This window comes from Zootoca vivipara, chromosome 15 (genome assembly GCF_963506605.1).
Source record: "Zootoca vivipara chromosome 15, rZooViv1.1, whole genome shotgun sequence".
NCBI classification, from domain to species: domain Eukaryota; kingdom Metazoa; phylum Chordata; class Lepidosauria; order Squamata; family Lacertidae; genus Zootoca; species Zootoca vivipara.
In genome coordinates, this window is record NC_083290.1 from 36,226,170 (window position 1) to 36,238,637 (window position 12,468).

At 45.1% G+C, this 12,468-nt stretch overlaps 1 protein-coding gene across 2 annotated transcripts in view; it reads left to right on the plus strand.

Moving 5' to 3' along the window:
* Positions 1-2,957: 2,957 nt before the first annotated feature.
* Positions 2,958-12,468, plus strand: part of LOC118079474 (interleukin-36 alpha-like) — a 44,919-nt gene continuing 35,408 nt past the window's right edge. Inside the window, exons 1-5 of one of the 2 annotated variants that reach the window (XM_060268454.1) lie at positions 2,958-3,275; positions 5,519-5,675; positions 5,823-5,945; positions 7,207-7,346; positions 9,944-10,118. In XM_060268454.1, coding sequence (XP_060124437.1) covers positions 5,579-5,675; positions 5,823-5,945; positions 7,207-7,346; positions 9,944-10,118 — 535 coding nt within the window. In that variant the 5' untranslated portion in view covers positions 2,958-3,275; positions 5,519-5,578. Of the gene's footprint in view, positions 3,276-5,518; positions 5,676-5,822; positions 5,946-7,206; positions 7,347-9,943; positions 10,119-12,468 lie in introns of those variants that run through there. The other variant, XM_060268456.1, reaches the window with a different exon arrangement.

A 12,468-nucleotide genomic window follows, 5' to 3' on the forward strand; every position in this document is an offset into this window, starting at 1 on the left:
TGGGTTGGTTCATGAGCACCCTTTCTGACCCAAACAAGCCTCTTGCTCAGAGTCAGCAAAGAGCTGCTGAGATCACTTTATTTTATTTTTAAAACAACAACCATTTTTAATAGATCAGATCCACTGGTATTGGGGGCAAAAATCAGAAGGTTGCTGCTACCGGTATCCATGCTTGGCATCTGTCTGTCTTGAGAGACAATGGGTCAGTGTACCTTTGGGGGTGAGGACAAACTGTTGGAGAATTACAGTGCCTGCTGGAGCTGTAGAGACCAACGCAGGAGAGACATGTTTTGTTGCAACTGGGGCAGATGAAGGTGTCCGATTGTACTGCTGCAGATGCACCATGGTGCTTCTTCTGTCTGCGCTCCTCCCAGAGGTCATTTTTTCTCTGGTCACTGCTATGGATACACAACTTGACTGCATAGCTGTCAACCCTCCCATTTTTTGCGGCTAAAATCTTTCAATCCGTTTCCCACAGGCAGCCAGGATTGTAAAATATCCCGCAAATCTCCTGGATTTCAAAGGAAGCAGCTCCTCTCCCTCCCTACCGGCCAGAGAGGCTCCACTTGGCGTCCCCCGCGAGCGAGCAGCCAGCCGCCATCCGGTAAAATGCCTCGCTCAGCAGCTGGCTGCTCGCTCACTTGCCGAGTGCTGCTGGAAATCGCCTCTGTGCATGAGCAGAACCAGTTTTCGGTGCCGCTCTGTCCATGTCTGGGCACCGGAAATTGCTTCTGCGCATGTCCGGGCATGCACAGAAGAGATTTCCGTTGCCCAGACATGCGGGCACGGGCACCCTGGCACCAGAAGTCGCTCCTGCGCATGTCTGGACATGTGCAGAACTGATTTCTGGTGCCCCGGACATGGGCAGAGCCGGCACCAGAAATCGGGCATGCGCAGAGGCGATTTCTGGCAGCACCCTTATTTTTAAATCCTAAAGTTGACAGCTATGCTTGACTGACTGTCTCCAGGTACCGTGGTTGTCTGCAATGGATTCCCAGTATCGATGTTGTCAGCCTTCATATGACACGTTTTCAGTCATCTTCATAATGCAGAGTTGGTCTGTCAATTGAACACCAGGCTTGGATTAAAAGCTCTCCCAGGAAGCTGTCTAAAACCCTGTGAGATGCATTTTAAATAAAAGGACACATTCTATTCATGTAAAAACATGCTGATTCCCGGACCATCCGCGGGCCGGATTTAGAAGGCGATTGGGCCGCATCCGGCCCCCGGGCCTTAGTCTGGGGAACCCTGATCTGGAGCTTTTTGTTTCTAGTCCAAGTATGTTATCACCCCCACCCCTAAGTTATTACTCTGTGGCAACATCCCCCCAACATACATTCCAAAATACATCCCCAGGTTACTCACATGTGATGATCCTGAACACCATAATCAAGGTTCAAAAATCCTTAGGTAGTATAAGGTGAAGCCTCAGACAATGGTTGCAGGCTTAAAAAAAGAAATATCTAGATGGGATGGTGCCATACAGTTAGACTGTTAAAGCATGACATTACAGCCAAGGCACAAGAGCTGGAAAGTTACCAGCTACTGAGTGAGGAAATGGGAAATACCTTTTGCAATTTCACAATAGTGTAATTCCCCCTGGTCATTTTAATATTTGGTGTTGGCGGGTTTTGGTGTTGATAACCACAAATATGTCGGGTCAACATCTACAGTTTTGGCCAGAAATATTTATTAGGTCCACTCCCAAATCTAACAAAATAGTGTGTTACAAAAAGCAGTGGGTGGGAAGAGGAGGAGGAAACAACAACGGAAGGTACAGATATTAGGCGGATATTATAGGGATGAACCAACGTTTAGAATTAATCCAAAAATGGAGGCTGCATACTGAATTAGTTTCTGCTAATTAGGTCTCAGGTTACACCAAGGATTCTGCAATAAATGACTGTTCCTCATTTATTAAAATGAAACAATAGAATGTAAGAAGAGGCTGCTGGGTCAAGCTAGTAGGTGATCTAGCCCAGCATTGCGTTCCCACAGCTGCTAGCCAGATGCCATTGGGGAAGCACACAAGGAGGACCTAAGCACATTAATGATCTCCCTAGTCCCCAGCAAATGTTATTCAGGTACTGAGGAAGCAAAGGAATGATTGTGTTGTAATCAAAGGATTCTTCATAATGTTCAGGGAGTGGTTTATGAATATTCATTCTTAGCATTCTAAGTAGGATCGGAGGCAACCTTTCCAAGAAGTACTTTCAAGGTAGTTAGTTTTAATGTCATTTTCGAGTGTGCAAGATGCACTTGCTTGGACACGAGATGCATAATGCCCAATGTGCTACCATCTTGTTCTTGTGGTTGGTGCAGACTATGAGCCCAGCAAACGTCAGCCTCACCCCCAACGTATTAACTGTTGACCAGAGTAGATTTGGGAGAGAGGAAAAGGTGGGGATAAGTGTTTGGAGAAGGGTGGAATGGAGTATTCCTTCAGGGAGTTGATAGCATAAGGAAGCTTCAAGCTTTTGTCTCTGGAATTTTGGATTCCTTACTTTGTAAAAGTTGGCGCCAGGATGCTAGAAATCAATGCTGGAGATCAAAGCAGCCAAATGAATGAGGAAGCAACAGCATTTAATTGAGATGGTGGACGAGGCTTGTTGGTCAATCTCAATCAATTAAAACACTCAACAGCCGAGTCTTCCTTGTTACTTCTCTTTGCAACGCAAGTGTGACACTTCCTGTATACAACAGATTTATGCAAGCAGCATTGCAGAATGATCTGTCTTCTCTTTTCTCTCAAATGTTTTACCTTGTTCAGAAGTACTTCTATCATTGAACTTCAAACAAACAAAAAACAGATGCAAAATAAAAAAATTCCTTCAGTAGCACCTTAAAGACCAACTAAGTTTTTATTTTGGTATGAGCTTTCGTGTGTATGCACACTTATCTGAAGAAGTGTGCATGCACACGAAAGCTCATACCAAAAGAAGAACTTAGTTGGTCTTTAAGGTGCTACTGAAGGAATTTTGTTATTTTGCTTCGACTCAGACCAACACGGCTACCTACCTGTAACTAAAAAGCAGATGGAAATCCAACTAGGCATTTCCCAAAGAGCCTATGGAGTTTTGTGCAGCTGATAGACCTGAAAAACTGGTTAAATTAGTATTTCATGTGCTAAGAATCTGACATGTAAATTAGCATGAAGCATGCAAACCACACCTACCAGCCTCACTGAGCAGCAATAAAATGCTGTGCAAATCCCAGGGGAGAGCAGAGAGAGAAGGATCTCTCCCAAGGCACGGGACTTTATCACATCAGCGCAGGTACCACTTCCTTAATTACTTATCTGAACTGCCTGTCTCTGTGTTGAAACGTTAGTCATCTACAACCTGCTGCTTTCCAGATACTATTGGACTGCTATTCCTATCTTCTATGAACGTTGGCTATGCCGAGTTGGAGTCCACAACATTTGGAAGGCTCCAGGTTAAGGGAAACTATGCTAGATTGTCTGCTTCCACTGCCAAATCATCTGTGAAGCAATGGAATTGTAACTGGCCTTTCCTCTTGCCAATGTTCCCCATCTATCATGCTTCTTTTTGTGCAGGATATATATTTCGAAACAAGGCAGCTTCAAACTATGGGCTGTGTCGGACAGTCGAACGGATTCCCTCGGGAGGTGGTGGACTCTCCTTCCTTAGAGGTTTTTAAGCGGAGCTTGGATGGCTATTCCTTTGTACAGTGGTACCTTGGTTCCACTTGGTGAACTTAATCCATTCTGGGAGTCCATTTGACTCCTGAAATGATTTGAAAACCTAGGTGCAGCTTCCCATTGGCTGTAGGAGCTTCCTGCAGTCAAGCGGAAGCCGCGTCGGATGTTCTGCTTCCGAAAAGCATTCGTAAACCGGAACACTTACTTCTGGGTTTGTGGCGTTCTGGAGACAATTTGTTCAGCAACTAAGCCATTCAGGAACCAAGGTTTGACTGTATGGGAAATGTATCGGGAAGACAGAATGTATCCAGGAGCTAGTGGTCTGACAAGAAGCCCTTCCTGCCTCTATTACTTCCCTTTCCCTCTCTCTTGTTAAGTTTTCTGATGGAATGTATTTTGGCTTCTCATTGCTATTTTACAATATGAATGTTTTTGAGAACAGTCCTAAATGTTTGGGAATGTTGGGAGGAGGTGAAGCCCCCCTCTCAGAGCTGCCTTATAAGTTGTGGAGGATAGTGCTGGGTACCTTCTTTCATGTTTGTTGTGGTTTGAGAAAGTGAGGCATTGGGAGGGGATGGCTAATGGATGATCTGCACGTAGCCAGTCTTGAAGGCTACACAGGTTGTCTATAAAATCGGATGGTTTGGGCAGAGTTTCTCTGAAGCTTGTGCATGGACTTATCGGCTGGAGGGCTGTGCAAACTGAGGTTACCTGGGGGAGTCACTTCACCACTTCTTGAGGGCTTCCAAGTGGCAGATTAAAGTGCTTGCTTGGTATGTATACATTGCTTGCTGTTTTAGAATAAAATCTTTAATCTTCTCACTCACTTGTGTATTTTGTATTGCTTCTGAATCTCATTTTAAGATAAAAATAAATGTTTCTGGTGGCACCTTAGAGACCAACTAAGTTTGTCATAGGTATGAGCTTTCGTGTGCATGCACACTTCTTCAGATACAGTGGAACCTCGGTTTATGAACACCTCGGTTTATGAATTTTCGGTTTATGAACACCGCAGACCCATCCGGAATGGATTAATTCACTTTCCATTACTTTTAATGGGAAAGTTCGCTTCAGTTTATGAACGCTTCAGTTTATGAACAGACTTCCGGAACCAATTACACCCATGCTTCAGTTTATGAACGCTTCAGTTTAAGTACTCCGCGGACCCGTCTGTAACGGATTAATCCACTTTCCATTACTTTCAATGGGAAAGTTCGCTTCAGTTTATGAACGGTTACTCTGCGGACCGTCTGGAACGGATTAATCCACTTTCCATTACTTTCAATGGGAAAGTTCGCTTCAGTTTATGAACGCTTCAGTTTATGAACAGACTTCCGGAACCAATTGTGTTCATAAACCGAGGTACCACTGTACACTGAAACAGAAGTCACCAGACCCTTATGTATAGTCAGAGGGTGGGGAGGGGTATTACTCAGGAGTGGTAAACCTGTTGACGACGGTTAAAGACTGCAATTGGTCTTGCAGGAAAAAGCAAGGGGTGAATCCAATGTCCTTATTCAGACCAGGTCTATCCATGGTTTTAAGCTTGGTAATGAGTTGCAATTCAGCAAATTTTCTTTCCAGTCTGTTTCTGAAATTTTTCTGTAATAAGACAGCTGCTTTGAGATCTTGTATAGAATGTCCTGGGAGATTGAAGTGTTCTCCTACTGGTTTCATTTTAAAAGAACCACCTTGCCTTTGGCAAGACACTGTCCTGGATGCTTTAGTTGAGATTCCTATATTGCAAGGGATTGGATTAGATGACCCTCACAGTCCCTTTCAACTCTACCATTCTATGATCTATAGATGAAATAAACCAAGTTTATCGCAGCTTAAGATGCCACTCTCTTTTAAAAGCTCCCCCTACAGAAATCTGAACTTCATATAGTCTGAACCTCAACCACTCTTCAAGAAGAAATGGAGAAAATGGGGGAGGCTGAAATGATGAAGTCCCACAAAACCGTACAACAGGAAATGGACGATTTATTCAATCATTTTAAGAAGCCACGTCCAGGTGAAAAATAGTTCTTTACTTTTCTATTCACCGCTCAAGCTCAGTTTCCAAACTATGCCAATCAGCATTATACCAATAGTTTACATTATTATTATTATCATTATTATCATTATTATTATTATTATTATTACCTTTTTAACCATCCAGGTACGGTTGTGATCCAGAGATTACCAGATCCCTGGTACTTCAAAATTTGGGATATTAATCAGAAGTACCTCTTCTTAGTGGGTGACCGGCTGCTCTCAGCGCCCAGAAATTCCAACTCACCAGGTAACAGCTCCTACCATGCTTCACAGCTCCTCCATCCCAGGTGGCTGGCTGTTCACAAGTGGAACTAGGTAACCTAGTTTCAGGGTGGTGTCTGGTTCAGCAGGGCTGGCCCAAGACATTTTTCTGCCCGAGACAAAGGACAAGCTAATGCCCATCCTTCATTCCAGGCATGGAAACTAACTGGACTGGCAGTTGAATATTTTTTTAATGCTAGGAGCAAGATAGCCTCACTCTTCCTAATGGTAGGGCCGGCCCTGTTGTCTTGGGTGAAGGACAAGATAGTGTCTTCTCATTCCACATATACTAGAATCGTGGCAGTTGAATCTTACTTCATCCCTAGTAATGGGACGACATCCTTGACCACACCCAGGGGAAATGGACTAGCTTAGGTACACAGGGATTTGCTGCCTGAAGTGAGTGTCCCACTTTGCCTAGTGGCAGGGCCAGCCCCGTGATTCGGCAGTATTTTCTTAAACAAGGCTCAGCAATGCTATTGTGGGATTTATCCATGGGGTTCATGAGAGCCATTGTGAAATGGGGAAGAGGAGAGTTCTGCAATGCCTTTAGTCACTAGTTACACAGGCAGGTGCCTTATACCAAGTCAAACCATTGCTCCATCCTGCCCAGATTACTGGTCCATTTTTGTCTCATTCCAAGGCTAGTCCATGTAGTCTCACTTATTCCAATTGGCAGTGGTTCTCCAAAGGTATCAGTCAGAGAAAGATCTGTTGGCCAGTAGTCAAGGGTGTTGGGAGCTGTAGTTCAGCAATGTTGGGGGGGGGATAAAGCTTTCCCACACCTCTTATAATGGTTGATAGGGAAGGGCTGTAGTTCACTGGTAGAGCACATGCCTGCAGAACAATGTGCGCTACCCCTGAGCTTAGCACCCATTTTAAGAGGTATCAATATTTTTTTTTGGTAAGAATAATCCGTAAGAAGACCGAAGGTCACTTCAAGATACAAAATTGCCTGTGCACTGTGCAAGCTACCTGTGCTATGTACCGGTAGTGGACCTCTCATGATATGAACATTGGCCATACTTCTAGTATAGGGGTTGCACTCCTTTCAAGAGACTTGTACTTGTTCTTGTGGATCACTTCAACAGCTTTCAATCTGATTGACGGCCTTCCAGGCACCTAAGACTCCTGTACCAATAATGCTCTCTCTCTCTCCCTCCCTCCCTCCCTCCTCCTCCCTCCCTCCCTCCCCCTCCCTCCCTCTTTCCCTCCACTGATCCTGTTTCTGAGCTGCTCACCTCCAGCGGGGTTAATTGCTGTGGTCCCAAATGAAGCCATTGGGAAAAAAGATGAAAGAACATCCGCCATCTTTATGGGTAACGAAAATGGGCAACGTACTTTGTCCTGTGAGGAAGTTGGTGGTCAACCTCAGCTAAAGTTAATGGTGAGTTTCATTTGCGCTTCAATGTCTCTTTTGATTCCATATTTGTCACCCCTAGTCTGTATGAGAAGCTCAACATATCAGGTCTGAGCTGGCTGCTCCAAACTCAGACCACATGGCTCTAACAGGCCTCCCTTGAGTTCCTGTACCAATAATTTAGGAACTTTCACCACTGTAACTAAGCCAATTTTTACTGCCTGTGTCTTCTGACTGATGTATGGAAGAACACATGAACCTGGCCTTTAAAGTGTTTGTAAGTAAACCAGTTTTTAACTTATTAAATGTGTGGCCTTTGGGGGAAGAGATGAACTTCGAAGGAACTTAGAAAGGCACATTTTAAAAGTCTGTTATTGTTGTTCAGTCGTTTAGTCGTGTCCGACCAGAGGTGCAGCAAGCTCAGGTGGTACCTGGTGCGGTGATTATTTTGTCACCCCCCCACACACACATTGAATTTTTGGGGGAAGGTTGCCCAGAGTGTCAGTCCTTCAATCTCATCAGACTAGATTCACCCCCCACCCGCACGGGCAAAGGCTGGAGAGGAGAGGTAGCATTAGATTAGCTCCATATACTTTAGAACAAGCACCTCCAACCTATCAAAAACTCAGTGATCTACCACTCCTCCGAATGGACAAATATTATTTACAAACATCTGAGGAGCTTTTCTCTCTCTCACCCTCTCCCTTCTGAGTAGCTTACTTCGTTGCTCCGTGATTCTCCTTCCTGCCTCTGCCTCTGCCTCTGCCTCTGCCTCTGCCTCTCTCTCTCTCTCTCTCTCTCTCACACACACACACACACACATGGCATTTTCACTCAATCTCTCCCTCAACCTCAGTCTTTCTCCATCTGGAGCTTTTTGTTTCTAGTTCAAGTATGTTATCGCCCCCACCCCTAAGTTATTACCCTGTGGCAACCCCCCCCCCAACATACATACATTCAAGTCCTCCCTCACGGCACCGCGTCCCCCTCACCCCACTGCTGGTGCTCTAACCCACCCACCCACAGAATGCAATGCGGAGCGGGCCGTCAGGGAAGGGAGGAAAGCAGACTTCCTCACTGGAGGAGCAGCAGCGCAGCTCCGGCTTGCATGAGACAGGGCAGAGCGATTGCTGCTGCGTCCCAAGCTGCAGAGAAAGGCTTTTCTTTCTCATTCTGCGATCAACGAAAATCAGCCAGCAATCCATGAGTCGATTGCAATCGACATGTTGAACATGCCCGCTTTAGAACATAAAGGAGGGGGAGGAACAGTGCTCGGTCCTCCTCACGGGGAAAGGCGGCTGGCCGCCCGCCCCGTCTCCTATGATAGCTAGTCAGCCAGCCCTCTTCTGCGGATGCGTGGAAAGTCTCCGCCCCTGCCCCACACCCGTTCTCCTTACCTCCGCCTGCTGCTAGCATTTGCCCCACTTCATCCCGCCATCTCACCCCCCACCCCACCCCACCCCCGCACAACTTCCCGGGAGAAAACTCCTTATTCAATAATGAGCCAGCCTGTGCCCCATAGCTTCGCGCTCATTCACCCAGCCATGCCGAGAGGAGCCTTTCTGGTGCCATTTCCCAAATGTGTGCACCTTCTCGCAAGGTCCCGGTGCCAAACTTGGGAGGCACGGGCGGGGTGGGCTCAGGATGGTACCCCCACTACAGGATGCTGCCCGGGGCGGTGGGCTCCCATCGCCCCCCTATTGCGACGCCACTGTGTCCAACTCTTTGTGAGCCCATGGACCAGAGCACTCCAAGCACTCCTGTCTTAAAGGTCTGAGAGCCTATATTTCCACCCTTTACTTTGCTACATATTTTGTGATTTTAAATTTCTGCTGGGGTTCTCTCAATAAAGAGTACTTGCCCCAAACCTGCATCTTGGCATCCAGGAATTCTCTTTCAATACCTATAATTTTTTCCCTTGCCACCAACATAATGGAGTTGGGAGCAGGGGTAACTTAGGCTGGCTGGTGTGAGTTCTAAAGGGTAAAGGCGCCCCTGACTATCAGGTCCAGTCATGTCCGACTCTGGGGTTGCGGCGCTCATCTCGCTCTATAGGTCGAGGGAGCCGGTGTTTGTCTGAAGACAGCTTCCCGGTCATGTGGCCAGCATGACAAAGCTGCTTCTGGTGAACCAGAGCAGCGCACGGAAACACCGTTTACCTTCCCGCCGGAGCGGTCCCTATTTATCTACTTGCACTTTGATGTGCTTTCGAACTGCTAGGTGGGCAGGAGCTGGGACCAAGCAACGGGAGCTCACCCCGTTGCAGGGATTCGAACCGCCAACCTTCTGATCAGCAAGCCCTAGACTCTGTGGGTTAACCCACAGCGCCACCTGGGTCCCCGATGGGAGTTGTAGCATAGCAATATATGGATGGCCACAGGTTTCCCCATCCCTGATCTAAGCCCTTTCCCTACCTGGATTCTCGTTCCGTTCCTATCCCTTAGTTCTACTGTGAGTTCTACTGTCTTCCTATACTTAGGATTGCTCAGTACTGCCATGCCTCCTTCCTCCTTAACCCTGCAGAGGGTTTTAATGAAGTAACAGAGGGTCTCTTGTTTTGATGAATGAATTTAAATAAATTATTTTGCCAATTGCTGTGAAAATGTTTTTGGTTTTTTTTAAAGGGAGAAAAAATTATGGATCTATATAATAAAAATCAGGAATTCAAGAACTTCAGTTTCCTCTGCAAGACTGCCAGCGGCAAGGAGACAGGCAGCTTTGAATCTGTAGCATTCCCAGGATGGTTTCTTAGCAGTTCACCGGAGCCAAACAAGCCTATTGGTTTGAGCCAGCAAGGAGGTGCTGAGATCACTGAATTTTTCATGGAAAAAACAAACTCAGGGGCGGGTGGTGCTGTTGTCATTCTATAGACCCTGTATAGGTGGTGTGGTAGAATGAAGTCCTGTGGAGATATAATTTTTCCAGCCTTAAGTTCAATACCCCACATTTTCATGCCTGCTATACATTTTTTTAAAGTCCTACTGAAAATTCATTAGCATTTTATGCATTTCCCCCCTACTATACACATTTAATGCTACTTTGCATATTTTTTTTGCAAAGCATTTCACCTCAATACACGGAATTTTTTGTGTTATTTTTCACTAGCATGTGCAATTTTCTGCACACTTTAACATTAGCATGTGCCTTTTTGTACACAAAAATGGAGCAAGGGGAATAAAAATACAGTGGAACCTCAGTTTATGAACACCTCGGTTTACAAATTTTCAGTTTACGAACGCCGCGGACCCATCTGGAACAGATTAATCCACTTTCCATTACTTTCAATGAACAGACTTCCGGAACCAATTACAGTTTATGAACGCTTCAGTTTAAGTACTCCGCAGACCGTCTGGAACAGATTAATCCACTTTCCATTACTTTCAATGGGAAAGTTCGCTTCAGTTCATGAACGCTTCAGTTTATGAACAGACTTCCGGAACCAATTGTGTTCATAAACCGAGGTACCACTGTACTGCTAAAACTAGCAAAAAGCATCAATAGTAAACCGCTGGAGATTTCTTAGGCAAAGGTCTTTCTTCACGGCTTGGCAATATGGTGTCATGTCCGGGTGGGCTCCAAAATACATACAGTAAATGGTTCTTGTAACTCTTCGATTTCAAGTTATATGCTGCACTAGCTTCAGTGAGAAAGCAATCAAACCTCCCTTACATCCTTGAATTTTGCTTGAATTTTGCAGACCCTTCACCTGGTTTTGACAACTTATTCTATCAGGGCAGGGCCCATAGTTCATTGGGGGTGAAGTTGGAGGAGCAGCTACACAGAAATTTTCAAACTTATATAGATGGAGGGAAAGTGGCTTCTTTAGTCTAAGGGCTCCCCTAGATTACCTGTTCATTTAGCACTCTTCCTGATTTGCTTGTGCAGAGGTTATACAACGCCCGCTCTTCATTGAGCGTTTGTTCTTATTTGTTTGTGGGGTGGTTATATAACAGCGCACGTCCTTATTTGTTTGCACAAAGGTTACTGTATGTGATGGACTCTAGTCACCATCATCCCTGGCTGGCTGGGCTGACAGTAGTTGGAGTCCACCAACATCTGGAGTGTCATGGGTTCCTAACCCCTGGACTTCAATATTAGTACTGTATTATTTATAGACTCCTTCAGAGCATAAAGCCATGTACAAGAGAAAAGCAGAATAAAACATGGAATTATGGAAGTGCTGTTCCTCCTTTATTCCACAAAGTGGAGATATTGATCCAAATTCTGTCCAGGAGCTTAGCAGTGTTGTGTGGGAAATGTTCTGGCAGTTAGTATCCTACCACCAAATAAATCTCCCTCCACATATCTGAGTTAGCCAGTTCACACCATTGTTGTTGTTGTTGTTGATGATGATCATGGTGATAATGGAGGAGGAGGAATTAAACTTTAGAAGCACATTAGAGGCAAAAGCCAGGATCATATTTCCTCAGCAAGCGTTCCGAATCGCTTTGTCTATATCACAAAATAGGCTCTTGCCCCCACCTTTTCATGAGTTTTCTGACTTCATAGGTTGGGAGTCTTTTTGCAACAGGACATAATTGCAGTGGAAGCCTGCCCTGTCTGGAGAGGCAAAGCATTATGCAGACTTTTAAGGGCTACTGTCCTTTTAAGTAAAAGCTTTGTGAGTTTCAGTTATTTTTTTGTCTTTTCTTTGCTGTAAAACTGGGAAAAGAAAAAGAATAAAGTAAACAGGTATGGTAATTAAAGTTCCCAGGGTTGGAGACATTGCTAATCCAACAGCCACACTGTCTTATTGATACAACAAGTCTTTCATTTTTAATTAAGTCATTCCATTTTTAATTCATAATTTCTTAGGAAACATGCATTACAGAGCTTTAAACAAACAAAACAAATCAAAATGAGGCTCACTATTTACTGTAGATCTGGAGAGAGCTAAAGGACTCTTGAATCCATGATGTTTCTGGGTTGGTTCATGAGCACCCTTTCTGAGCCAAACAAGTCTCTTGCTCAGAGTCAGCAAAGAGCTGCTGAGATCACTTTATTTTATTTTGAAAACAGCAACCATTTTTAATAGATCAGATCCACTGGTATTGGGGGGGGGAATCAGAAGGTTGCTGCTATCCATGCTTGGCATCTGTCTGTCTTGAGAGACAATGGGTCAGTGTACCTTTGGGGGTGAGGACAAACT